Source organism: Natrix helvetica (assembly GCF_964273705.1).
Source record: "Natrix helvetica genome assembly, chromosome: Z".
Taxonomy (NCBI): Eukaryota; Metazoa; Chordata; class Lepidosauria; order Squamata; family Natricidae; genus Natrix; species Natrix helvetica.
In genome coordinates, this window is record NC_138554.1 from 143,087,025 (window position 1) to 143,114,305 (window position 27,281).

Consider the following 27,281-nt stretch of genomic DNA (forward strand, 5'->3'; position numbering starts at 1 on the left):
CCGGGAACGCGGAGGAGACACACAGCCACAGCCACGCACTACGGGGAAGCAGCCTCTTTATTCCACACGTGGCCAATCTACAAAAAAGCAGGGAGCTTCCCGGAGCTCTCCACACGCGAAAGGCGGGCGGGCGGGGGGGGGGGAAGAGAGGTGGGGTGAACGGACGGGCGACAAAGTGCTTCTCCTGCCGCTTCTCCGGTTTGCCTTCACCTGCCTTTCCAGCGCGCCACGTCAGTTTGAGGATTGGGCGGGGGGGGGGGTTCTCTCACTCTGGGGAATTCAGCAGCCACCCCAGTGCTCCGCCAGGGAAGCCGCCGGAATGGTCCAGGGGCTTGCAAGGGAGCTAGGCCGGAGCAGATCGGGGTGTCCAAGCGCCTGGAGCTTCTGCCTGGCTTGGTGTGCTCGACCTCACCGGAGGCCGGCCCGTAAAGCCGGCAGGGAGTCTCTCCGCACCCAGTCCCAGGAAGCGAGCGCGGCCCCCGTGCACATCCACGGCCTTATTTGTCTTCCGGATCTCTGGCAGATCCCTGGGTCCTTCTCCAGGCTACCCTCGGGGAGTTTCCCGCCGAGACGGGCGATCCTCCCTCACTACCGCCTCCTCCCCGCGTCGTCCGGATCGGTCGGAGTGCTCCAGGCGCAGCGGGCTTTCCGTGGAAGAGGGCCCCGCCATACCTATCCGGGCTGGGCTGATGCGGCCGCTTCACTCGGCTGGGATTACAGGCAGCCCCCGACGACTACCAGCCCCGGAGGGGGGCTGAGAAGGGGCGGTCCAGCGGCTAGTAAAGGACGTCCTCGAAGCGAAGCAGCACGAACTGATGCAAGGCGGGGGGCAGCTGCAGGTGGGGCAGGGCCTGGGGGAGGCGGCCTTCCAAGCAGCTGCGGAGAGCGCACCTGGCCAGGTGTTGCAGGCTGCGGGGTCCCTGGCCGAGAGCGAAGAGGGACTGGAAGAACCGTGGGTGCTGCTGCAAAGAGGGAAGCGGGGGTCGTGAGAACGGGAAAGGCAACCCCGGCAGGAGAATCCCCCCGGGACACTTGGCCTCACACCGACTCACCTGCACTAGCTCTTCTGGGACAGCCTGCTGCCAGGCCTCAGTGGTGGGCACTCCCACGTAGCAGTTGAGCAGGGTCTCCAGCGTGCGAGGGGAAGCGCAGCAGTGGCGCAGCACCTGTGGGGAGGGAGGGCAGGAAGAGAAGGGGGGCTGTGAGTGTTGAGCGCAGGTTGGCTATCTCGGGCCCGAATCCCCGCATGAAGACGGCGCTAAAGGTTGGGGAAGAGCGCAGAGGTGGCCAAAGAAGAGGCGTGGAGGGCGAGACTTGCTTGCCTTTGCTTTCCTGGGGTACCTACGAGCCAGTCCACCCCTTCTGCCATCGGGACCCGAGGGAAGAGCCCTGCAATTCGCACCCATTACAACCAGGGCGTAAGTGACGGCAGCGCAACACGCGGTTAACAGAAACGCTGAATCCGCCTCCTCCCTCCTGTCAGGCCGCTGCTTGACCGTGTGGGTTGGTGGCCCAAACCTCACGCTTAGCCAAGAGAGCCTCGAAGCCGAAGAGCCGAGTTGGCTTAAGGAAGTCAAGAGGGGGCTGCGCAGGCGCCTACGTTTCCTTTGGACTTTACAGGCGGCGGCCAAGCCTGTATACATTCTGCCTCTCCACGAATCCCTCCATTAACTTCCTGGCCAGGGGGGACAGTAACCCAAATCCCGAAGTTGGCTAAGAGCTCGAAGGGACGTGGGCAGCCCCGGGGCACCCTAGGTTTGCACGTCTGGACTGCCCTGCGCCGCCCAGCTCGAACCATTCTGTCAAAAATGGTGAAGGGTCAGCTTGGGAGGACGGGGTTGGGCTAGATGACCTACAAGTTCCCCTCCAACTTGTCAACTTGTTCCCCTCTTCACGAGCCTGGCCAAAGAGAGCCGGCCGCGACCTTAAGCGGGGCAGCCTCGTGATCCCCGGGGACAGGCAACCACCAGCGTGGACTCCCCACGCCCCTTGCAGTCCGGCTGTCCCCCTGCGTAGGGGGAGAGGGGAGTTGGAGACCGCACGCTCTCATCCCCGGGAGGCGAGAAGCCGCGGTTCCTGCTAGGCCGGCGCCTCCTCGTCCCGCGTGGCGACCGGGTGGACTCGCACCTTGAGTAGCGCCCCTGGCCAGACGCGCACCGCACCGTGGTTGAGCAGGTGGCGCACCACCAACTCCGGCCGGTGCTCCAGGCGGTAGGCCGCCACCTGCAGGGCGTTGTGGAGCGCAGTGTTGCCGCTGTAGCTCATGATGTTGACGTTGGCGCCGTGGGCCAGGAGCAGCGCCACCACGCGTGAGTTGGCGTTCTTGCAGGCCTGGTGCAGCGGTCGCTGGCGATCGCGGTCAGCGGCGTTCACCCGGGCGCCGGCTTCCACTAGCATCCGGCACACCTCGTAGTAAGCGTCCGCCGCCTGGGCGGAATGGGCCAGGGCGCAGGCTGAGATCAGCGGTGTTTCCCCCTCGGCGTTCTTGGCCTCCAGGGCGGCTCCGTGGCTTAGGAAGAAACGCACGTGCTCCGCCAAGCCCAGCCGAGCCGCCACGTGCAGCGGGGTATCCCCTTCCTCCTCAGACGCGCAATTCACCACTGCCCCGTGGCTCAGCAGAAGGCGGGCGCACCTGGAACAGGGGGAAACAGCGGGAAAGGGAGTGACGCTGGCGGGTCTTTCTTGAGACCCCAAACCTGGCCAAACCGCGGCCCGACCCCTTCCCCAAGCCCAGCTCCCGCTCTGGGGGTCCGCCTTTCTTTCTCGCCAGCCCCCTCCCTCGCAAGGAAAGGCCCGGCACACGGAGTCCTCTTTAAGACGGCATCTCAGCAGGGAAGGCGGACTCGAGGATTGGTGACCCCCGAAGCCTCTGGCGCCTCTCCTGCCCAGGGCTATTCGGAGTAGCTGGGAAGACGACACCCCCTTTCGGCCCCGTCGTTTCCTAAAGGGCCTTTCCCCACTGCTGAGCTGAAGAGGCTACCGTGCGCCCGTCTGCCTTTTACGCAGTGGCCCCACCTCGTTCCCTTCCCCTCCCCCACCGCCGCGCCCAAGCTCTTCTTTTCTATGAAACGACGTCCAAGCCGGGCGCTGTCTCGCAGAAGAGGTCAGTGTGGCGCGGGCCCTAGGGCAGCCCGCCACTCTCAGCCGAGGGGGCAGAAGGCGCTTCGGTGGGCAGCGGGGAAAGGCCGGAGTGAAGCCGTTTTAAATTCCTACCCGCTTCTACTCCACCGCTCCTGCCGCCTGGTAGCGAGGAAAGGCCGGGACAAGTCGCCGCAGAACAACTCCCTGCGCCACGAGAGTTACCCCGATATCCAAGAAATATTTCTTTTTATCGGGTGGAATAAAAGCATTAAAGACGCGATGCCAAAGGAGGGAGGGAATGAAATGCGAAGGACAGAAATTAAAATGTTTTTTTAAACTGATTTTAAAACATTACATTGATTTTCAATCATTAAATTGTTCAATTGTCCTGCACAGCGAATTGTTCCCCGCGGAGAATGGGCCGTGGCAACTTGTCCCATTCCGTCACCAGGACGGCTGGATGATTTGGGGGCCCAGAAGACGCCGTGGACGGCCCCTACTGGCGGCCTCCAGCGATTCTTGGGCCAAAACACTTCCAGCGAACATAGAGGGCTTTGCATCGCTTCGCGGGAGGCTGGGAGACATCCCGAGCGGCTGCGGCTGCCCTTCCCTTTGGATGTGGCGGTTCCACTACTCGAGAAAGGAAAAGTCAAGGAGTCCCATGCGCGGGGAGCCACCTCAGCCCCACGCAGACAGAACGGGCTACCTCAGGGCTGAGCGGGTGGTGGAGAAGCATTGCCCACCCCCGTTGTGCCCCCCTTCCCGCACAGAACTCGCGAGCCTCGCGGCTGATTCCGAGACACGGCCTAGCGGCCTCTCCTTCCAGTTGGCCGCCTTGCCCCCCTGCCCCGACACCTGGGAGAAGCCGGATCCAAAAGAGCGCTGCACGAGCCAGTGGATCGGACTCTTGCTTCCACCTGCCCCGTTTTGCAACAATTCAAAAAGCCAAAAGGGGGGAAACACGCCATGGAAACCCGACTCTGGGGACCTAACGGTCGGGTACTTTCAAACGCCCCAAAGCTTCCCGAAGCCCCCTCCCCTCCTCTGCCGCAGGCAGCTGCTCAGGGCGAGCCTTCGGCTGTTGCTCTGCGGGGCGTCGCGAGGCGGAGCTACTCACTCGCTCGAAGCGGGGTTCCGGCAGAGGTGGAGCGGCTGAAATCCGCCTTCGGAGACAGCCCCGGGGTCAGCGCCGAAAGAGAGCAGCAGCCGGACGCAGTCGGCGGTGGCTGCCGCGCAAGCCGTGTGCAGGGCGGTCTGTCCACCGGGCGCCAGATCCACCTCGGCTCCGCGCAGCAGCAGGTGGCGCAAACAGTCCAGGTAGCCGCGGCTGGCCGTGATGTGCAGCGGCGTGGTGAGCTCCTGCTCGTAGGTCAGAGACCACAGCCCTGCGGAGAGAAGGCGGAGGGTCAGCCGCTGGGGGTGGGCGGCCTTCCCAGCCCCAGCTCCCTACCCGCGCAGAGGGAGAAAGGAAGGCGGGAGTGGGACCCCCGGGTCCACAGTTGCCGCCCTCCCTTTCTCCGTGAAGCTGGCCGGCCCCACTCCGCGCGCTCCCTCCCCACGCACTCAGCTGGCGGGCACTGGAGCGATACTGCTGCCACTCTTGGGAATCGCTGGTGTCGAAGACGGAGTTGGGGCCCACGCCGCTCTCGGGGTCGCTCAGGCAGCACAGAAGGGTGGAGCCGTCGCCCGCCAGCAGGGCCTGCCAAAAGGCCTGCGCCCCTCCCCGCGCCCTACACGTCGAGATGGGTTCCATGGCTGCGCCTCTTCCCCGGAGGGAGACGGACGATCTCCCCGGCGGCGGGGGACTTTAACTCTGGAACACCTGGCCTGGCGCCTGGGGAAGGGCAAAGCCTGGGCCGGCAGGAGCGGCGCTCAAGTGCGCTAAGGGTAGCCGGCGGGGGGGGGGTAGGCTTTCCTGCCCGATGGGAGCGACCCCCGGAGTGCGCCATCTGGAAGGTCCCGTAGCAAGAAGCACTTACTACATTTATATAAGTTTATGTACCAGACCGTAGGGCTTAGGCACCAGGTGATTCAGGCCCAGCCTCTGTGCTCACACATCCCGGGGGAAAGCTCAGCTAGTGTAAATCTTGGTGGTTTTTTAGGGAGAGGGGATTGGGGTTACCGTTACTAAGAGCCATTTCCTCTCAGGAATCACTTTGGTTCTGGACTACTACTACCTACTACTACCTACTACTACTACTACTACTGCTGCTGCTGCTGTTGTTAGTAGTAGTAGCATTACAAATTAATATATTATTGTCGTTATTATTTATAATATTATATTATTATGTTATTGGAATAGAGTATTTCAGTATTAGGGGCTGCTACAAAGAGGAGAAACTCCATTTTCCAAAGGACCAGAAAGCAGGACAAGAAACAATGGATGAAAACTAAACTATGCAACCTGGAATTAAGGAGAAACTTCCTAACTGTGAGTTCAATTAACCAGTGGAACTGCTTGCTACCAGAAATTGTGGGTGCTTTGTCACTGGAGGCTTTTAAGAAGAGACTGGACAGCCACTTGTCTGAAATGGTCTAGGGTCTCCTGCTTGAGAAGGGGGCTGGACTAGAAGACCTCCAAGGTCCAAGAATTTGGCCTCCCTTCCCCCAAGAAGCTTAGAGTTGAGCTACTTTTAAACAATAAACTTATTTAAAGATTCATTGACAGTTTGCCTCAAGGTGTGCCCCCTCCCCACCTTGAGATGAAGCAGATTTTGCCCCATGGAGAGACCGGGGAGGAGGAAGGAGGCCTGGCAGCTTTTGGCTGAGATGGACAGGAGGCAGCCCACTCCCACCGGACCATTCCCTTCTGGAGGAAGCCAGGGCAACAAGCGCTGCAGTGGGACAGCTCACTTCCGGCCCCTCCAGCCGGGCATCCTAGCGAGCCCTTCCTCCAGGTGGAAGAGAGAAGCAGGCTGGTAGGTCTGTGGCAGGTTGGTGATAATTCACCGCAGCCAATGTGCCGCGCCCAACTCATTGCATAAGAAGAGTTAAATTAAGTTCTCCAAGTTCTGTAGAGATTCTTCATCCTCCTGGTTGCCCCAAAGCTGCTTGTTTTTAGGAGGCCCCTAGACTTTCTGGGGTTTTTTTCTTTTTGAAGAGGCTTCTGTTCTTGCTGCCTCAAAGGAATACCAATCCTCCCCTTCCCTACCATCTTGTCAGAGCTGAAGAAGCTTCTGGGACAAGAAGCGAAATGTCTTCAAAAAGAAAAACAGAAAGTCCAGAGGCCTCCAAGAAATGGTAGAATAGAATCATCCAAGAAAAGACGCCAAGAGCAGGGAGAAAATGAAATGTGAATGGAAAAATATAATTTATTATTTATTTTGAATAATTCAATCGAATCGTTCAAACTGTCCCACAGGGAGTTGGCCGCAGAAAGTTGGCTGTGGGGGCGGGATTTACAGATTACAGATGAGCAGAGTTGGAAGGGGCCTTGCAGGTCATCTAGTCCAACCTCCCTGCCCAAGCAGGAGACCCCACACCATTTCTGACAGATGGCAGACAGATTTCAGGCTGCCCCCCCAGTTTGCAGCCAGCTCAGCATCGGCCGCGCAGGGGTGCAGCAGCACCCCGCAGGCCTCCGAGCTTCCCTCCTGCTCTTACCCCATTTCTGGCTGGTCCAGCGCAGGTCCTGACCCTCGGCGTGGATGAGCAGGTTGACCGCCGACCGTTCGGAGAAGTGGCGCTGCACCTCGGCCAGGTTCCCCGTGTAGAGGGCGTTCTGCACCACGGGGTCCCGGCACTCCAGGGGACCCTCCTGTGCCCTCCTGCTCTGCAGGGTCCTGGCCATCTCGGCGCCCTCCCCCCTGCCAGGCCTGGGCTCCTCCCGCAGCTCCTGGAAGTCCTTCCTGGAAGGGCCGGGGAAGGAGGGGCAGCGTGCCATGGCCCTCCTGGAGGAACGGCGGCCTCCAGCGAGCAGCCACCGAGCGAAGCCTCTCCTTGCCCTGACGGAGCCCCTATAAATAGCCTCTTTTTTTTTTTTGGCAGCCAGAATTAGATCATCTGCCGGTGGGTCATGGCTTCCCAAAATATATTCCGCTTGTGTGCCAAGGCAGCCCTGGTTCCGTGCCAAGCCTGGCCCCCTGGCAGTGAGGAGATCAACCAACCCCTGGGGCGGAAGTTGTGGGAGTTTCATCCCTAGAGACTCTTAAGAGGCTGGGCTGCCTTCCGTCAGAAGTGGTGTAGGTAGGGTCTCCTGACTGAGCAAGGGGTTGGACTAGATCAGGGGTCACCAACCTCTTTGGACCTCAGGGGCGGCTAAATTCATCATTTTAAATCCGTGGGCCACTAGTATGCAACGCTGCACTCTAACCCACTGCGCCAGCAGCCGGGTGCATCCACTGCTCGTTGCAGAGTCCGCTGGAGTAGGGGCTCCCAACCTGTGGGTCACGACCCACGGCCTTTCAGCAACCGGGCCAGATGAGTGCAAATATCTAGGGTGCTGGGGCCTCACGGAAGCATGATGGGCACTGGTGGCCCTACTCGCACGAGCGCTCGTGGCCCCACTCACCCGACGGGTGCTCACACACACACGCACCTGCCTCTCTCACAAAGCCATCTCCCTTCCCCCCCCCTCCCTCCCTCCCTCCCTCCCTCCCTCCACTCTGGCCCAACAACCAGGAAAGGTCGGGAACTCTGCCCTACAGCATCCACATTTGTCGATGACACATTTCCCATGGGATATTTTGTGGTGCGGTGGCCTAGAGGTGGAGCTCAGGAGGCTGTGAGTTCAAGCCTAGGTAGACGCAGATATCTCTCTCTCTGTGGACACAATGAGGATTTATCTGCTGAACAAAACTCTGCATTGGTGACAGGGAAGGGCATCCAGCCAGTAAACCCTCAGCCCGATTCAGTTGCCCAGACACCACCCTGCAAAGGATTATGGAGTCATGAAAAGATGATGATTCCCATTGGATATTTTGCTGCAGTCACAGGCCTCCTCTTTGCCCCGGCTGGCTTTGCAGTGGCTCCTACCTCAGTCTTCGGTTCAGCTGACTCATTTTTCTGACAGTCGTTTTGTGGGCTGCTAATAAAGTTTGACTCGCTGTCTTTGGGAAGCTCATCTGTTTCCCTCCCTCCCTCCCTCTCTTTCTGGTGATGGTTTATGCAGTGGAACAGCCAACAAGAGACACCCTGTGAGGGGAGGGAGGGGAGAGATAACCGTGCTTTCCCCCCATCACCACCCAGCAGTCTCTAAATCCAATTAATTCAGTTCAGTCAGATCAGGTGTGCCAAACTCAAGGCCCCATGAGCTGGGTGCGGCCCACAAGGTGCTTAGATGTGGCCCGTGGGGCACCCCTGGAAACAGTGAAGGACCAGCCCCCGGTGCCTCTGCCAGGAGGCATGGAGCTTGGGGTGGCCGTGTGGCCGTGTGGCCATCCCAAGCTCCGATTTCAGCTGCAAGGCCTCCTGCCAACCCTCTGCCAGCAAAACCTTCAGCCTCCCCGAGGTCCCTTTTCCGCTGGCAGAGCACTTAGGGCCAGCACAGGTACCCCCCGACACGAGTGGCGTTGAGCTGGCCATGCCCACCCTGACTTGCACCACGCCCAACGCCCCCCCTCCCCGGGTCAAATGCAACCCTGATGTGGCCCTCAATGAAACTGAGTTTGACACCCACACCCCCCCCCCGAGTTAGAACGCGAAGTCTCTAAACCTCTCCCCCTCCCCAACTGAAACCATTGGGAAATCGTCCCCCTCCCTCAAAACTCTCGCCCTTCTTCCCTACGTTTCTGGGGTCTCCTCCAGGCCCAGCGATGCCCCACCACCACAGCCATCCTGGAACAACGCCCAGTCCCATGGAAGCAGATGGCAGAGGCCTCTTCCTTGTCCCAGGGCAAAAGACGGGCTCCAAAGGGGGCCTCACGCGGAAGGGCAGAAAGGCCTTTGGTGTCTGGAAGGTCACACTAGGCGTTACGATGACCTCGGGGGGGGAGAGGGGGGGTATGAGCTGGGCAGATTTCCAAGGTTTCCTCCACCCTTGGGGGCCTGACAGGCAGGGGGAGAAAGGCTTCCAGTGTCCCAATAGGAAGGGGGCTCGGATTCAGGGTTGGATGGGGCTCCAGTGAAGGGTCTTCTTGGCCCACCCAATGGCTGGTGAGGATTGCTTGCAAGGCCCACATAGACAGTCCTGCCCGCCCCCTGTCAGCCATCTCGGAGGGTCCCTGCAGCCGGGCCCTGGTCCCTCCCACACACAGCCTGGCAGGGGTTAGGGGGTCCTGCAAACCCCTCCACCAGCCAGGCCTCCTGTCCAGTAGCTGGCGGGAAGCAGAAAGGCCGGATTGAGCCTCTGGCCTCCCTGTGCCCTCGGCTGCCCGGCTGCCACCACTTCCCTTAGGGCCCCCTCCCCAGCAAAACAGGATCTGCTCTGTTGCGTCTGCCTGGGTCTTGGGAGGAATGCGACCCCCATCAAGGGGTTGCAACAAGCAGGGGCCTTAACCAGCAGGCTGCCTCCCCCTCCCCATTTCTGAATGAACTACCCTCCCCCACTTTCACCTAAATGCAGGCGGAGCCAAGAGATTTGGTAGCTTTGCAGTCTCACCACAAAGGGGAAGGGGGCGGACTTTGGGGTCACCTGTGGAGAGCATTTCCTTTCTTCCTACCCCTCTACCCTCCGTGCCCCCTTGGCTCAAGGTGGCCATGAAGCCGTCGGCTTTCTGGACTCCCCACAAGAGGCCCCCTTCCCCACCCCACCTCCCACAGAGCCACCAAAAGGCAGTGCTGGGTTCCTTGTCCTGGGCACCGTGCCAGGGTCATTCTTAATGCAACACCCCCCCCTTCCAGAGACCCCTCTGCCCTCCGCAGAATTGTGCTTCTGTGGCCGCCAGGGGGCGTCACTTCTTCTGCCCCAGCTTCTCTGGGCCCGCAGCCACCGGCAGATTCTCCTCCTCCTCCAGCTTCCTTCTGCCCAGCGGAGTTTTGTCATACCAGTCCTGTGGGAAGACACCAAAGGGCACCTTCACCTAACTGGGTGGCTGGATGGGCCCTCATGGCCTCCCCGGCTGCCCTCTCTGCCCTGAGGGGGTGGGGAAATGACACTGCCGGCTTTATACAGGTGAAGAGGGTGGGGCGCTCCCGGTGAGCCTGACGGGGAAACAAGGAAGGCAACAGTGGCCCCCTCCGAAAGTTGGGTGGGCGGCTGAAGCGAGACACGAAGAGGACCAGGTGGGAAAAGTCCCAAGGAGCTCTGCCATCTGGGTCCTCTGCCTGTTACCGACCTCGGAAGGACGGAAGGCTGAGCCCACCTTGAGCTGGCCGGGATCGAACCGCAGAGTCGGCCTGCAATGCTGCACTCCAACAGGCCCTCCTGATAACGCTTCCCTTTGGGAAAGGCCTGCGGAGGCCGAGGGAGGAGGGGAGGGGGTACCTGGAGCAGCCCCAGCTCCTCGGGGTAGATGGGGTCCACCCGGCCCAGCATCTGCAGGAACTCGGTGGCCAAGAGGGGCTTCTTGGCCAGCTGCAAGAGGCGCCGCTCGGTCAGCACCAGCTTCACGGCCCTCGCCAGGCTGCCTTGGCTGTAGCTGTCCGACACCTTCGCCAGGGCACTCAGGTCCAGGCTGCTGGTGACCTCTCCGCCATGCCTCTGTATCAGCCACTGCCAGGTCACTGCGGAGGGCGAGGGGGGGGCAGGGGTGAGGGGGGGGCATGCTCTGGTCTGCCAAGCCCCTTGGTCTCAGGGAGGCTTCTGCAGGGGGGGAGGGGGAGGGGGAAACTAGGAGGAGGAGGAGGAGGAGGACAGTGGGCCCCCTGGGGCTCTCTGAGCTTGGTAGATTTCTTGCAGACGTTCCACGACCCAACTAGGGAACATCATCAGTGCCCGAAGGAAGTGGGGTTTGGGAGCAGGAGGGAGGAGGAAGAGGAAGCCAGAAGGCCTCCCCCGTGCAGCCTGCAGCCGCCCCACCCCCAGCAGAAGAGCGGCCCCTCCTCCCTCCTCACCGTAGCGAGCGGCGTAGTCCGGCTGGGGGACAAAGAGGAGCCTCTCGTAGGCCTTGCCCAGGGCCTTGAGGTCTGCCAGGTAAGGCTTGCTGGTGGTGCCCATGAGCAGCACACGGTCTTCGGGACTCAGCAGCTTCAGGGCTCTAGGCAGATCTTTCTTCAGCCGTTTGGGATCCAGCTGTGGGGAGCAGCCATTCCCCCCCACCCACCCACCCACCCCAGATCAGGATCCAGGCAGAAAGTCCCAGGGAATGGTCAGCATCAGGAGGAGGGGGCTTTGGCCGGCTACAAGCCCCCACGGCCGGCCAGAGGAAGATCAATCAGAGCAGAGCTGGAAGGGACCCCAGAGGTCATCCAGTCCAACCCCCTTGCTCAAGCAGGAGACCCTGGACCAATTCATATGCCAGTGGAAGAGGGAAGCCTCCACCCCCCCCCACCCCCCGCAGGCCCCACTCACCTCCTTCTCCTCTTTGGGGACCTTCTTGTAAAACATCTTCTCCGCACCCCCCACCCAGAGCACGGAGGGCTGCAAAATGCGGGCCACCTGCGTTTGGGGAGGGGGGGCAGAAAGTCAGAGGAAGCAGGAGCCTGGGGTCACAATTAAGATTAGGAGAGTTTCAGGGGGTCCAGTTGGAAAGGGTGCCCCAAACCCTCCAGCTGCTCTTCCCCAGCCAGCGTCTCCAGCATCGGGAGAGAAAAGAGGGGAGCCCCCTCCCCTTGGCGAGGGGCATTTCCCTGCCACTCCCAATCGGCTCCGGCTTCTCCCCACAGGCTGCCCCTCCCCCGCCCCCCACCCCAGGGCTCTCTACCTTGAAGACCAGATGGATGAGCATCTGGAGGCCGGCCTTGCCCGGATACTTGTGGGCCAGGTTGTCTGGCGAAAGATCAAAGAGATTGGCCCCCGTCTCAGTGCAGACGGCGTGGACCAGCATCTTCTTCCCTGTGCCTGGGGGGCCGGCCAGGAGGATGGACCTCACCTGGGGGGCCAATTCATGCACGGTCTGGGAACCTGGTGAAGGGAGAGAGAGAGAAAAGGTAGAGGGAGAGAGGAGAGAGAGACAGAGAGAGGGAGAGAGAGAAGGTAGAGGGAGGGAAAGGAGAGAGAGAGAGAAGGAGGGGGAGAGAGAGGAGGGAGAGGGAGAGAGAGAAGAGAGAGAGAGGGAGAGGGAGAGAGAGAAGGTAGAGGGAGGGAAAGAAGAGAGAGAGAGAAGGAGGGGGGAGAGAGAGGAGGTAGAGGGAGAGAGAGAAGAGAGAGAGAGAGAAGGAGAGGAGAGAGAGACAGAGAGAAGGTAGAGGGAGTGAGAGAAAAGATAGAGAGAAGGGAGAGGGAGGGAGAAAAGGGAGAGGGAGGGAGAGAAGAGAGAGAGAGAAGGTAGATGGCAGGAGAGAAGAGAGAGAGAGAAGGAGGGGGTGAGACAGAAGGTAGAGGGAGGGAGAAAAGGAGAGGGTGAGACAGAAGGGAGAGGGAGGGAGAGAAGAGGGGGAGAGAAGGAGAGGGGGAGAGAGGGAGACAAGGTAGAGGGAGGGAGACAGAAGAGAGAAGGTAGAGGGAGAAAGAGAAGAGAGAGAGAGAGAAGGAGAGGAGAGAGGACAGAGAGAGAGAGAGAGAGAGAGAGGAAGGTTGGAGTAGGACTGGGGCCCAAAGGCTCCCAACTGACCCAGGCACACACACACCCCAAGGCCGGAGGAGGGGCTTACAGGCTTACCCAAAGGAAGGATAGCGTAGAGGACAATGTTCTGCCGGACGTCCAGCATGGAAGGAACAGGCTCGATGTTCTTCTGGCGCAAGAGAGCCCCCAGGTAGCAGAAGTCCCCTGCAAGGAGAGCTGATGCTCAGTGCGGAAGGCCGGCTGGGGTTTCTTCCGAAGGGCTCCAGGACAGGGGACTGAGGGCTGACAGGGGTCTTCAACCAAGGAGGGCCAGCTAAGCTGCCGGGAACCAACAGCAACTGTGCCCGGGTGAGTCTACATGGGGGGGGGGGGAAGATGGGGAGGAGCTGGGCATCCCACAGGCCCTTCCTGGCACCCAGGCTCGAGGGCCGCCTCCACGGGGGCAGATAGGCAGCCTTCCAATGGGGCTGGAGGGGTTTCAGCTTTGGGGGAATCTCTCCCTGGTCCAGCACGGCTGACACCCTGTGCCACCGGATCCAGACTCCCACCACTTCACAGAATGAGCGAGGCATCCACAGAGTGGCAGAGGAGCTGAGCAGGCTAAGAATTGAAATGGAAATCCAGGGCAGAAAGAATTTGGGAAGAATGCCAAGCACCGGGCAAAGGGTCCTTCCTCACTGGCCTTCCCTTGCAGGCCTCCCCCCCCACCCCCAGGAAAAGGGCCCTCTTGTCTGCCTCTGGAGGGCTGCTGGTTGGGGCCACCCTGGCACCTGGGGAGAAGCCATCCTTCATCTCCTTGAAGCAAAAGACCGCTGTGGTGGGCCTCTGCCAGAGTCCCCGAGCTGCCCTTGAGCCTCCACCCTCCACAGCAGAGCCTTCCCCACCCACCTTCAGAGGGCTAGGCTGGCTGAGGGTGGCAGGTTTTATCCCCTCAATTCCCCCCCCCCACCCACCCACCCAATGGTGCAGGGTGATAGGAAAGCTGGGACAGCCGGAAACCTTAATCCGGATGGTTCAGCCTAGGTGACGGTTTGTTAAGCGGGATGAAGGTGCTGCCTGAGCCCTCCTGCACACTTTAAGGGGCAGGTGCCAGAGCTGCAGCCGCCACTTGAAGCTAAGCCCAGGTGGCTCCACAAAGGGGAGGGGCATTGGCCAAAAAACAGGACGAAGCAGGCTTCTCTACCACCTGAGCTCAGGTTCCTGTCTTGGGTGGCCAGTGGCATTTTGGCGGCTGAGTGGTGAGGAGAAGGGTGGGAGTTTACAAGGACACCTGAAGCAGACACCACCGTGGGAAGTGCACTTGATGGACAACCCCCAAATATCAGAACCAAGCCCCCCAAATAGCCCCAGCAGGCAGACATCCGGGACCTGCAACGGGAAGGGCAAATCCACTACGGCATCGGCCAGTGGCACACCATCCAGCCAAGAGACCCTCCACCTTCTGCCATGGAGGGGACATCAGGAAGCCCCCATGGACCCCCAAGCACCCGGGAGGAAGCTGAACCAGACCGAGGGTGAGGAACGAGGGGGACGTGGCCATGCCACCCATGTTCCACAGCCTCTGCTGTTGGTCAGCCACAGAGCAAGAGAACTTTATGGGCTGTGGCCTGCCAAGGTCCTCAACCACTGGGTGGGGGGCTTCTGACCAGGAGAGGGATGGGGATGGCCACTGACCTGAGTAATCGGCCAGCTGCACCTTCGGGGACTTCTTAATAATGCCCTGGAACACCAGTTCTTCGTAGAGAGAATCGATGGTCCTGGAGGAGAAAGAAGAGGGCCCCCTTGGGTGCTGCTGCAGCCTCAGCTGAAGAAGGTAGGGAAAGCCCCCAGGGCAAGGGGACCCCCACACTCAGCCCAGCAAAGGAGCTGATGAGCAGGGGGGAGTCAAGCAGAGACTCTGAACGGAGGCAGCTTGAAGCCTCGGAGGGTCTCGGGGGAGGCTGGGCTTGCTAAGATGGCCATTTGAACCCTCTGCAATACCTGACGGGGGAAAGATGGGGGTGTCTGCCCAGGGGCCATCCCCCCCCCAAATCCCCTCCACACAAGGCAGGCATTTGGGGAATAAGACACACACAACCGTAGCAATTATTTGTTACTTACAATTAATGTAAATATTCCACACTTTTGTAGGAGCAAGAACTCCTAAGGCAGAATTGGCCTTTGGGAATTGTGTCCTTTAGGAGAAATCTCCGGGCAACAATCATCCCTGTCCTGAGGTCAACCAACTCCCACTTCAGGACAGTCAGGGGCAGAATTCCTCCTCGGGGGGGGGGGTCCTTTTGGGTCCCTAGTGTGAAATGCGATTCACAAGTGTCCGTGGTGTACAGGGGGATTTGTGCCCGGGACCTGACCATTTATTGCTTCCGTTGCTCTCGCTGAGATCCTGGCTGGCTGCGGAGAAGCCGTTTTCAGCCACCTTCATGCCTGCTTTTTTTGCGGAACCGTTCCGACCTCCGTGGTGATGGGCCACTCGGCCTCTTACTCACCTCCAGCACAGGAGTCCCAGCGCTGCCAGAGAGACCCGCTTGTGTCACGAGTGACCGGCAGGGATGCTTTCCAGCATCAGACCTGCTTCCTTGCAGCTGAAATGAGCTCCATCCCCTCCCCCTCCTGCTACTGCCTGGACTGGCCCCCGCCCGCCAGCCTTATGGGCCTGAAGAAGAGACCGTCCCTGGCGGGCCTAGGAGGACAGGGCTAGTGGGCGTGGCCAGGTGGGTGCCTCCAGGTAGGTGGAGAACAACTCGCCCTGGGCAACTGGAGGTGGGGCCAACTCAGCACCACCCCAGAAGGAAACTCACCTGGAGATGTGCCAGTAAATGGGAAGTGGCAAGGTTTGAAAGAAGGAAAGGGAAGGAGAAAAAGGAAAGAGAAGGCAAGGGGAGGCAAGGGGAGGAAAGGGGAGGGTGGGTGCCTGCCCACATTCACACAGTTGAAATAAACATTCCATTTTTATTCTCCAGACCCACTTTCTGAGGGGAGGTTTCCCTGCAAAGTTTGAAAGGAAAAGCTGCCAGGCCTGCAGCCTTGTTTTTCTTTTGGATCTTTGTCCCTGCCACACTTTCTATCATTCTACTATGCATTTTCCATTGTGGGAAAATGGGACGGGGGGTTGTACGGAGTTAGATGATAGGTAGCCATAACAAAATTCTTTCTAGAAAGCCAAGGTCATCCTTTGTCTCTGCACCTGACAGGAACTGGAGGGGTGGAACTGCCAGCGTGGCAGTGGGAGATTGGGCCATGGGGTGGGCCTGTGGGTTTGTGGGGGGGGGGGGCAAGATCTTGAACTTTCAACTGGGTGGGGAAAAACCCAGGAAGCTTTAAGAATTGGTTTTTCCCAGATGGGCCAACATGGCTCTCTTCATCAATGGGAACTTTGAGGAATCCTTTGCCTCTGATTTACGTTTGGATGCTATTTGGAGCCCCGACAAGGGTCTTTTCCTGCTCTTCACCAGGCTAACGTGGGGGCCCAAAGCAGTGCTGCTGCACTCAAGCTGCCCTGAGAGGGGCCAGAGAGGGGGGAAGGGTCTGCAGCTGTGCCCTGATGTTGGCCCCCGAGCAGCCTAGCACTCACCAGCCCAATCCTCCTTGTGTGTTGGTGCTGCACCCCAGATTGGTCTCCCCCCCTCAAAAAACACCCCCTTTCCTGGTTGCTTTCATGGTTCTTAGGCCCCAGAGGGCTTGGCTGGAATGTGCTTTGCAGCTTCCCAGCCTCTGTGGGCTTTTCCTGCCTTCCGTCAATGCAAAGAACACCAAACACCCTCGGCCCCCATCCAAGCCCTCTGCAGCGGTCCAGGGCCTGGTTTGGCGGCCGTGTTTCCCCCAAAGGGGAGCCTGCTTTCTGCCTGTTTTTAAGCTCATTTGCCAAATGAGAAGCGGACGCATCCGGGGCCCGTCACATCCCCTGGGACCCCAATTTGATTACTCTGTGGAGAAGAAGGTGGGAGGGACGCCCAGGAAGACCAAGCCACTGCTTCCTTGCTCAGGGCTCCCATCTGTGGCAGAGAGTTGTGAAGCCGCTGTGGACTCCTGCCAGGTCTGTGGGTTGCCTAGCCCCTCTTTCCCCCTCCTCCTCTCTTGAAGGGCAAAGGCCTTCTCCAGGCCCCCTGGCAGCACCCCCATCCTCCATGACCTCCCAAAGGGGCTCCAAGGCAGCATCAGGAAGCCCCTTCAGGTGGGGGACTCGGGACTGGTAGCCACAGGCTCCCTACCCACCTGATTAAACCCCCCAAACCCAGCTCCTTTGGGGGGAGGGGGCAAGAGCAGAGGGGGAGTTGGGGAGCCCCGTCCTCTCCCCAATCCTGGCATCTCTTCCGTCTCCTTCCTCTTGTTGTGAAGATGCTTTTGGTCTGAGCTTTCCTTCCAAGCACCCAGCTGCCTCGGTGTCTTGGGGGTTTCTTTCTGGCTTTCCTTGCCGAGGAAGCGCAGCCCCCCAGTCCCATTTTCTGTCTGCACCCGTTTGATCTCCTTTGCATGCACGGGGGGGGGGGGAGAGCAGAGGGTGTTTCGTGAGCCGCTCCCCCCGTCCCAGAATTTTGGAACTTCTCTGAAGATGAGTTACTTTGATGAGTGGAGTCCTGGCTTTGTCTCTCCGGAACCAGCTTCCCTGGGTCACCTGCCTGGCTCGCTAGGCCCTTCCTGGGTTTAAGGGTGCAGCTGCTTCTCTTCCATTGTATCGGTGCTTATATGCTTCCCCCCCACCCGCCCATGTCCACATCCAGGTTCACAAGTGTATCCCTTCCCTTCAACCATGGGAGGAGGAGGAGGAGGCACCTGAGAGGTCACTTAGTCTCTTTGGGGCAGGGTTTGCCCGAAGCCTGCCATATGTGGGGGGAGGGGGCGTCTGTGGAGCTCTCTGGGGAAAGGCTTAGCAAGAAATGAACAGCAATCCTAAGGCGGAAGGAGGCCAACCAACTTCTCTCCCCCCCCCCCTTTGAGGTCTCCCCACGATCTCTTCTGTGTCGGGCACCTTAAAAGCCCCTTCCTAAAACGTTCTGAAGTTCCCAAGCGTTGCAGGATTCAGGGCACAGCAGAGAGGAAGGGGATGCCGGAATTTCCATGGGGGGGAGGGAGGGGGTCAGCCCTATTAGTTTTCTGTAGCGAAAGCATCAAAAACCCATTTTCTGAAGAAGAAGCTATTCTGCCCCGCGGGCTGGGAGATGACATGGCGCTCCATCAGAGGCACAGAACGTTGTTATCCGCCGGTGAGGCGACAAGCCGAATCTTGGCACATTCTTGGCATGGGGCAGCCCGGCTGGAATCTCACTGGACAGCCCGGGACCCTCTTCGTGGGGGGTGGGGGACACACAAGCTGCAGGGTGGGTGGCTTGAAAGAGAGGCTGCGGGGTGATGCTGGGTGGGGGGGAACACACACACACACACACAGAGGCAGTCCCGGTCCCCTTCAGGAAGTCTTTGGGGCAGGAGGGGGCAGAGTACCTCTCTGGCGTCAGGTCCTTCTCTTTCTTCCCTTTCTTCGTCTGCTTCGAGAAAGGGAACATTTCCTATCAACCAAGGGTGGAGGATGGGCTTTGGGGTCGTCCCCCCCCCGCACTCCCCCTGACCTGACCTTGGTGCCCTTCTTGGAGGCCTTCTGAGTCCTGGTCTCCTCCTGGTCAACAGCCAGGCGCAGCTGCCGAAGCTCCTCCCGCATCAGTTCGTCCACCTGGGGGAGAAAAGGCGGGGAGAGGGCATATCTCTCCCTCTCTCTCTCCTTCTCCCTCTCCCGTGCTCTTTCTCCTCCTTTTCTCTCTCCCCCTCTTTCTCATCCCTCTCCCGCTCTCCTCTCTTGCCTTCTCTCCCCCTCTTTCTCCTCTCTGTCCTCTTTCCCCCTTTTCCTCCTCTCTTTTCCTCCCTCCCTCTCTCCCTCCACCCCCCTCTTCCTCTTTTTCTCCTCTCCCTCCCTCCCCCCTCTCCCTCTCCTCTCTCTCTCTCTCCTTCCCCCTACCTCTCTTTCTCCTCTCTTTCTGTCTCTTCCCCGCCAATGACGCCTCTCTGGCTACTGCCCAACCGACACCCAGCCTGGCCTCCTCCTCCACCACCACCACCACCACCACCGGCGGGGCTGCCCACCTGCAGCCGGATCTCGGTCTCCATCTCTCTCCTCTTCTGCACCCTGATCAGATCCGGCTGGTAGCGTTGCTCGAAGTTAGTGGCTTCGTCGTTCTCGCTCCAGCAGCCTAAGGAAGGGGCAAGGGGCCTCGGCCCATGAGCCCCCTCCCCAACTGAGAAGGGAACTTGACATGCTGGCAAGCCCCCATCTGCCCCCACCTCCCATTGCTGCTGGGCTTCCCGGGCAGCCCAAGAGCAGCCAATGGAAGCAGGAGAGTGAGGGCCTTTGCCCTGCCGAGGGGAGAGATCCCGCCTGCCACCTGCATCTCCCAGCTGGTCTTTCAAAGAAACTCCTGCGGGGGGGGGAGTGTGAGACAACCCCCCCACCCCTTCCTGCTCACCCGTGTACCGCAGGAATCCCTGATGGATGGTGGCTAGGAACCTGGAGGGAGCCATCTTCAGCCCTTCCTCTTCCTCCTGGGGTGAAGCACCAGACCCTTCAGTGCTGCCTCTCGAGCGGCTGCCTCTCCAAAGAGGGTGGGGTGGGGAAAGACCAGCCAAGGCCCCCACCTCACCGATCTCTTCTCCTTCCCCTTCCCCTTCTTCTTCTCTTCCTCCTCCTTTTCCTTCGGCTCCTTCTCCGCCTTTTCCTTGGGCTCGTTCTCCTTCTTGGAGTCCATCCTGCTCAGGTCCAGCTCAGCCCTCACCTGGGGACGGGGAAGACGGGGAGGGGGCTCTCAGCCAGGCAAGGTGGAGCAGAGGTGGCCTTGCCATCCCCAGAGCCAGTTGCCCACCCCTGCCAGGCCTTACCTCTTCAGGGGTCTTCTGGGCAAAAAGGACCTCACAGCCCCCAATTTCCTCCTCTGGGTAGTCAGGGAAACGGCCAGTCAGGTCACTGAAGGGAGCAGGATGAAGGGTGAGGCTCCAGGCATCCGTGGGTATGGAAGGAAGGAAGGAAGGAAGGAAGGAAGGAAGGAAGGAAGGGAGGAAGGAAGAGAGGGAGGAAGGCAGGCAGGGAGGGAGGGAGGGAGGGAGAAGGGGAAGGGAGAAAGGGAAGGAGGGAGAAAGGGAAGGAGGGAAGAAGGAAGGGAGGAAGGAAGGGAGGGAGGGAGGGAGGGAGGGAGGAAGGAAGGGAGGGAGGGAGGGAGGAAGGGAGGGAGGGAGGAGGGAGAAGGGGAAGGGAGAAAGGGAAGGAGGGAGAAAGGGAAGGAGGGAAGAAGGAAGGGAGGGAGGGAGGGAGGGAGTCACCATGAGCAAATAGATGGCAATATAAATTCAATCAATCAATCAATCAATAAGAAAGGAAGGAAGGAAGGAAGGAAGGAAGGAAGGAAGGAAGGGAGGGAGGAAGGCAGGGAGGGAGGGAGGGAGGGAGGGAGAAGGGGAAGGGAGAAAGGGAAGGAGGGAGAAAGGGAAGGAGGGAAGAAGGAAGGGAGGAAGGAAGGGAGGGAGGGAGGGAGGAAGGGAGGGAGGGAGGGAGGAAGGAAGGGAGGGAGGGAGGAAGGAAGGGAGGGAGGAGGGAGAAGGGGAAGGGAGAAAGGGAAGGAGGGAGAAAGGGAAGGAGGGAAGAAGGAAGGGAGGGAGGGAGGGAGGGAGTCACCATGAGCAAATAGATGGCAATATAAATTCAATCAATCAATCAATCAATAAGAAAGGAAGGAAGGAAGGAAGGAAGGAGGCAGGCAGGGAGGGAGGGAGGGAGGGAGGGAGTCACCATGAGCAAATAGATGGCAATATAAATTCAATCAATCAATCAATCAATAAGAAAAGGAGGAAGGAAGGAAGGAAGGAAGGAAGGAAGGAAGGAAGGAAGGAAGGGAGGAAGGAAGAGAGGGAGGAAGGCAGGGAGGAGGGAGAAGGGGAAGGGAGAAAGGGAAGGAGGGAGAAAGGGAAGGAGGGAAGAAGGAAGGGAGGAAGGAAGGGAGGGAGGGAGGAAGGGAGGGAGGAAGGAAGGGAGGGAGGGAGGAAGGAAGGGAGGGAGGGAGGAGGGAGAAGGGGAAGGGAAAAAGGGAAGGAGGGAGAAAGGGAAGGAGGGAAGAAGGAAGGGAGGGAGGGAGGGAGGGAGTCACCATGAGCAAATAGATGGCAATATAAATTCAATCAATCAATCAATCAATAAGAAAGGAAGGAAGGAAGGAAGGAAGGAAGGAAGGAAGGAAGGAGGCAGGGAGGGAGGGAGGGAGGGAGGGAGTCACCATGAGCAAATAGATGGCAATATAAATTCAATCAATCAATCAATCAATAAGAAAAGGAGGAAGGAAGGAAGGAAGGAAGGAAGGAAGGAAGGAAGGAAGGAAGGAGGCAGGGAGGGAGGGAGGGAGGGAGGGAGTCACCATGAGCAAATAGATGGCAATATAAATTCAATCAATCAATCAATCAATAAGAAAAGGAGGAAGGAAGGAAGGAAGGAAGGAAGGAAGGAAGGAAGGAAGGAGGCAGGGAGGGAGGGAGGGAGGGAGGGAGTCACCATGAGCAAATAGATGGCAATATAAATTCAATCAATCAATCAATCAATAAGAAAAGGAGGAAGGAAGGAAGGAAGGAAGGAAGGAAGGAAGGAAGGAAGGGAGGGAGGGAGGAGGCAGGGAGGGAGGGAGGGACTGGAGAAGAGACCTCCTCCCGCGCCACCCCCACCACCCCGTCCCTCTCACCGGCATTCGATGAACCATTGGCGGAGCTGTTCCCGCAGCTGCACGCGCAGGTTGGGCGCCTCCAGCTCCAGGAGGGAGTCTCGGATGCGCTCCTGCGCCTCCCGGTACTCGGCCTCGTAGTCCGCCTGGCGCATCCGGCGCAGCTCTTCGCACAGCTGGGCGCGGATCGTGGCCGGCGAGGGGCCCGCAAGGTGCGGCTCCAGTTCCTGCGGGCGGGACGGGGTCCCGTCAGCGTCTCCCCGCGCGGGACGGGCTAGACGCGGGTGGGGGTGGGTGGGTGGGTGGGCGTCCGGAGAGGCCATTAGGAGAAATGGAGCCGGGCGCCAGGCGTAAATTACCCCGTAATGAGTTTCTAATATGCCCGCCCGGCGCTTCCCTGCCCGGCAGCGGCCGCGGCGCGCAGGCACTTTCCCGCCTCATTGCGCCCCAAATGGATTTTAAATATCATTCCGAGGACACAATTATTTAAAACGCTGAACTAAACATTCGCTAATGGGAGGGGGCGGCGGGGCGGGCGGGGACCGCGCAGAACGGCTGCCGGCCACCGCCTCGGCTCGGGATGCGGACCGCAAGCGGCGCGCCCGGGTGTCTCCGCGCGATGCGAGGGGGATCCGGACGGTTCTCCTTGCGCGGCTGGTCCTGCCCCCTCGCCCCCCCCCCACGTTCCCGTCCCCGGTTGCCCATCGCCTCCCTCCCGGTTTTCCAGGGCTGCCCGCTGGCGGGCGCTGCGCTCACCATGCCGATGAAGGCCATCTCGGCCGTGCGCGCTATCCTAGTGAGCCTTCGCTGCACGTGGCCTTTCCAGATCTGGGCGAAAGAAGCGGGGCTTGTTCTGCGCCTCTGGGGGACCCCCAGAAACTCCCCCCCCCCCAAAGTCTTGAACCTCCCGACAACCGGCATTGCGCTCGGGCGGGCGATGCCGGATCGGGATCTCTGCCTTCTCTGGCGCCGGGAGAGCTCAGGGGGGGTTTCCATGCTTTGAGGGACCTTCGGGAGGTTCGAAGCAATGAAGCTTTTGCGGGAGAAGGCGGTGCCATGCGTGTGTGTGTGTGGGGGGGGGGGGGGGCTGGAAGGGCCAAAAGCGGTCCTTACTCTCTGGATGCAGATGGCGGCCGTGTCCCGGTTGGGCTCGTCTGGGCCTCCCTCCCTGACCTTCCGCTCGCGCTCCTCGTCCCTCCGGATCTCGGCCATGAAGTGGGCCCGGAGTCGTCCCTGGCGCATCCGCTCCGCCATCTGAATGAGCCTCACCGCCTCGTTCCGCAGAATCAGAGAATGCGGGGACTGGGGAGAGAGAAGGAGGGGCTGCTCAGCCAGGAGCCAAGGGGGGCCACGGGAGCGGGGAGGGGGGGACCCCGGTACTCACAGGGATGGCCCTGGAGGACTCCATGCGGGCCAGGAGCCCCGCCAGCACCTCCTGACGCTCCTGCAGGACCTTGGCCCGCTCCCTCACGAAGTACTTGGGAATCGGCACCTCCATCTCGGCCTGGGGAGACGAAGGGGCGCGTGGGAGCTTGAGAGCCAGACCCACCCAGAGGAGGTGGGCTCGAACAGTCAACCGAAGTATGGGGAGCCCAGGTCTTTGGGGGAAGGAGGGCAGCCCCCAACTCTGCGAGAATCGGGGTGGCATCAGAAACACTGGGAGTGGGGGAGGTCGCTTTGGCCCGAATTTTTCCTTCCCCCTGTTCCCCCCCCCCGGAATTCGACCCTATGACTTTTTCTCACCGAGGGGGACTGAGGGAAAAGGATGGACTGATCTGTTGTTGCCTTTTGCATTGTTTATACTAATTAGATGAGCCTTGCGGTGGCGCAGGGGTGAGGAGTGAGAATGCAGTATTGCAGGCTAATTCTGCCAACCGCAGTTCAATTCTCACTGGTTCAAGGTTGACTCAGCCTTCCGTCCTTCCGAGTGGGTAAAACGAGGCCCCAAATTGTTGGGGGCAAGAGGCTGTAAACTGCTGAGAGAGGGCTGGAAAGCACTGTGAAGCAGTATATACTAGAATAGAATAACAGAGTTGGAAGGGATCTTGGAGATCTTCTAGTCGAACCCCCTGCTTAGGCAGGAAGTCTAAGGGATATTGTTATATCCTGTCCTTCAATAAGTCCCTAAGTTGAAATAGCAAAAAAAAAACCACTCCACATTTTAAAGTATAGAATCGCAATGCGACCATAAAGTGTGATTCCTGAGACTTGGCTGTGGGCTTCCCAGCCTCGATCCTGAAGATTTCCAGATCTCCAGATTTGCAACCGGCCCACAATCCAGACCAAACACCAGAGGCTCACTTCCTCTGATGCTGATCCCTGCCTCTCCCCAAAAAAGCTGGATTAACTGAGAAGGTTCTGAATCTCCAGGAATAGGAATTTTTTTTCCTTGTTCAAACTGGGACCCTCAGAGGAGTCTCTTGGTTGCCAAACTCTACTTTTGGGGGGGGACTGAGAACAAAGCAGGTGCAGCTCTGCCGACCGGCCCTCGAGATTTGGGGTGGGCCTCTCAGCTCACAGGGGAGTCTGACCAAGCACTGCCTGCAGCAGGCCTCTGTCCCGGATCATCTGCTGTGCAAAGGGCTTGGGGTGGGGTGGGGGTCCCCCATTGCATTTGTTATTCCTGTTGGAACAGCCTTGGGGGGTGTCCTACTTCTGGTTGGCCCTTTTCCTTGGGGCTCCCTGTGTTGTTATCCGTCCTAAGCCTCCCTCCCCCCCGAACTGCTAAGAATGTAGGCAACCTCTGCATTGCTAAATAAATAAATTGTTTTATTTCTGCAAAGTACTGTAGAAGAGAGTTGAAGGGCACTGATCCAATTTGCCAATGATGTGAGCTCTGCCTGGAGCCATCTGCCTGGGAAGTGAAGGGCACCCCAGTCATGCTACGGCCCAACTGAGTGGGTGAGGCAGACCCCTGACCCCCGCTGTAGTGACCCACTGAAGGGGTCAGCCACAAAGCTAGAGGAGAGAGCCAACCCCCCCCCCCATGCCAACTCCATGGGGACCCTCACCCCTCAGGATAGCTGAAGCTGGCCTGGCAACGTGGGTGGATTATCTGCTCTTCTTGCTTGATGCCCATTCTGGGGCAAATGGGTGGCAGAGTGTCCCCTCCTCCCAGCAGACTCCGACAACCAGTTCCTTGATCTCCTGCCTTCCTCTAAACCCCCAGACTCCACACGAGGTGGATTTTCTCCCAGGCACCTGCCATAAATCTTTCCGTGGTCAGTACAGCTGGTGGGTGCTCCCAAGGGGGTGGGATTAGCCCAAGATCACCTTAAATTGCTGTGAGTCTCTCCCCTGGTGCCCTGGCACCACCTTTCTTGGCTAGTCTGGGACGGGCAGATAGAGAGGCTGGCTCCACTGGGCATCTGGAGGCCTGGATTAGCCCAAACAACAGCTAATCACAGGAGGGGGGGCACAAGGAGCAAGGGGGGGGGCAGCAGGGACGGTCTCACAGAAACCGAGGAAAAGACCTGGGGGTCCATTTTCTCCCTTATTTTTAAAAAATAAGTTTTCTTTCTTTCCCCTGGATTTCATTTTTTAAATTTTGTCTGGGTGATGGGCATGTGCTTATCCCACGTACTGTATGTTTAAAGTGACTTACTGATGATTTAACCTATCGCTGGAAGTTGCTCCCAAGGGCCCATTGCTCTTCCTGTGAGGTCATCCATTCTAACTTTTGGACTTCTCTTTCCCTACCTATCAGCCGATCTCTGGGCCTCCTTTGGAGCAGTTCTAAGCTGAAAGGAGCCAAAAATTCAAAGTGGGCTCCAGTCCCAAACGTTGGACAAATCTCAGAACTGTCTCCCTCTCCAGTTCTACCACCTCTCCTTCTCCATGTTCAGGTGGTGAGCTCTTCTCTTCACTCTTTCTAGAGTCTCAGCATCTTTTTTATTGCATATGACAAATCCTGCATCCAGTTTTGGTCCCCACTCTATAAAAAGATGTTGAGACTCTAGAAAGAGTGCAGAGAAGAGCAGCCAAGATGATTCGGGGACTAAAACATCTGATGAACGGTTGCAGGAACTGGGCATGGCTCATCTAGTGAAGGACCAGGGGAGCCATGAAAATAGCAACCTTCCAATATTTGAGGGCTGCCACAGAGAGGAGAAAGGGGTCAAGGTGTTTTCCAAAGCACCTGAAGGCCAGAAAATGGATGGAAACTGGCCAAGGAGAGATTCAACCTAGAAATAAAGAGGAATTTTCTGACAGCAAGAACAATCAACCCATGGAACAGAAGTTGCCTTCCGAAGTTGTGGGAGCTTCATCCCTGGAGGCTTTCAAAAAGAAACTGGACTGCCATCTGTTAAAAATGGTGTGGGGTCTCCTGCTTGGGCGGGGTGGGGGTGGGGGTGGGGTGGGGGGCTGGACTAGATGACCTACAAAGTCCCCTCCAACTCTGTTCATCTGAAATGCCCTCGGTAAAATGAACTCAATCTAAACACTGGGCAGCGGACCCCAAACTTTCCGGCTTTGGGGACCTGCGGGGGTGGGGGGAGATCGGAGGGTTGTGCTCTCCATTTGCGCGAGGGGGAGCACGCGCCCCCGCAGCGAAAATAGAGCCACCGCAGCGCAAATAGGAATGGGCCGTGGTCCGGGGCGGGGTATTGGTGACCCCTGCTGTAGGAGCAGGACGAGGCTTCCTGGGATGAAGGGTGGGGCCGTGTACCCGCGCTTTATAGGCTTGCTGGCCTTGTTTGGGGTCGGTTCCAGGACAGGGGCGCATGTGTGTGGGGACGGTTCCCTCCGACCCTTGACTGACCGGCGTCAGCTTGAGCTCCTCCAGCACGTGGTCCATGTAGTGGTACTCGGAGTGGTCCAGCTGCACCAGCTCCTGCTTCAGCTCCAAGATACGTCCCAGCACGCTGTCCAGCAGCGGGCGCAGCGCCAGACGCTTCTGCGGATGCACCACCTGGTCGTAGCAGGCCTCCAGGCGCCGCGCCACCTGCACGTAGCGCAGGAAGAGGGTGGCCAACCGGTGCCAGAAAACGGCCCGGTTCTTCTCGGGCTTCCTGGGCTCGGCGGACAGCTCCTGATCCAAAAGCTCCTTCAGGATCCGTCGCGACTCCAGCCACAGCTTCCCGTAGGTGCTGCGGACGGACAAGAGACGCTCAGGTGGGCGGTGGGAAGGCCCACGAGTCGTTTGCACCCAGCACCCCCCCTCCTTCCTCCCCCAGCGCAGGGCGGCGCCTTCTCACCCACCTGTTAGCCATGATCCCGCCTGGATCAGGCCCCGAGCCCGGCGCTTCGCAGGTCGGAGTGTAAGCCCCGCCCACCAGCATTGTCCCCCACCCCCACCCCGTTCCCATAGAGACGGGCGAACCCGGAGGGCGACAGGCCTGGCCTACCTTGCAGGGCAGCGAGTCCACGCGCGAAAATTTCAATGGGCGCGGGTGGAGTACCTAGCACGCGAGACCTCTTTCACCTGCTCTGGCCCTCACCGCCAGATCCCCCCCACACCGCCAGCTGCACCGAGTGGGGAGTGGGCTGCAGAGCCAGCAAGACTGGCTTCAAGCATGGGGATTGCCTGGCCAGGGAAGACCGGCGGTCTGGAGCGAGACGTCTCCGCTGTCTCCACACCGGTTCGGGATGCCTCACCGCCCACCCCGCCCCATCCCACGTCCCCTTGGCTCTTTCACCGGCTGCTTGTGGGCGGGGAAAAGGGTTGATGTCACCTAGGAGAAGGGTTTTTTTTTAAAAAAAGTTTTTATTAAATACACATTAAAAATATTGGAGCCAGAGCACTTCTCATTTCCATACATATTTTGACACTTATACTTTACTTTATTGTCATTGTATACAGTTTACACATAAAAGGAAATTCACATAACCCCCAGAGACAAGGCCCAACACACATAACAATCCCCAAACACTCCCCCCACCCACCAAAAAAATTCCCTGCCCCTAAACCACCCAAGTATCCACACAACAGCCAATTAGTGCTGCCCAACAGTTCACTGACAGTGGCCCTTTAATTCAT

The 27,281-nt window shown here is 59.1% G+C and overlaps 2 protein-coding genes across 3 annotated transcripts; both read right to left on the bottom strand.

The window, feature by feature from the left end:
* Nucleotides 1-51: 51 nt before the first annotated feature.
* Nucleotides 52-6,964, bottom strand: LOC309381261 (ankyrin repeat and SOCS box protein 10-like; the record flags this gene model as incomplete). Of its 2 annotated transcripts, none has more annotated exons than XM_081932030.1 (5): nucleotides 52-962; nucleotides 1,053-1,166; nucleotides 2,128-2,632; nucleotides 4,199-4,466; nucleotides 6,685-6,964. In XM_081932030.1, 5 exons carry the CDS (start codon nucleotides 6,962-6,964, stop codon nucleotides 777-779), a joined length of 1,353 nt encoding a protein of 450 aa, XP_081788156.1. In that variant the 3' UTR covers nucleotides 52-776. The 2 variants fall into 2 exon arrangements, with proteins under 2 accessions (XP_081788156.1, XP_081788157.1); XM_081932031.1 differs by lacking the exon at nucleotides 6,685-6,964 and adding an exon at nucleotides 4,645-5,101.
* A 2,913-nt stretch (nucleotides 6,965-9,877) lies between these two features.
* Nucleotides 9,878-26,583, bottom strand: DRC11L (dynein regulatory complex subunit 11 like; the record flags this gene model as incomplete). The annotated part of the gene is made up of 19 exons (XM_081970701.1): nucleotides 9,878-10,010; nucleotides 10,445-10,683; nucleotides 11,014-11,191; nucleotides 11,471-11,557; nucleotides 11,823-12,014; nucleotides 12,712-12,827; nucleotides 14,298-14,380; nucleotides 18,060-18,097; nucleotides 18,175-18,285; nucleotides 18,693-18,799; nucleotides 19,073-19,148; nucleotides 19,247-19,378; nucleotides 19,482-19,566; nucleotides 21,323-21,528; nucleotides 22,058-22,129; nucleotides 22,415-22,603; nucleotides 22,686-22,805; nucleotides 26,064-26,391; nucleotides 26,504-26,583. 19 exons carry the CDS (start codon nucleotides 26,581-26,583, stop codon nucleotides 9,912-9,914), a joined length of 2,538 nt encoding a protein of 845 aa, XP_081826827.1. The 3' UTR covers nucleotides 9,878-9,911.
* Between the last annotated feature and the right edge of the window lie 698 nt (nucleotides 26,584-27,281).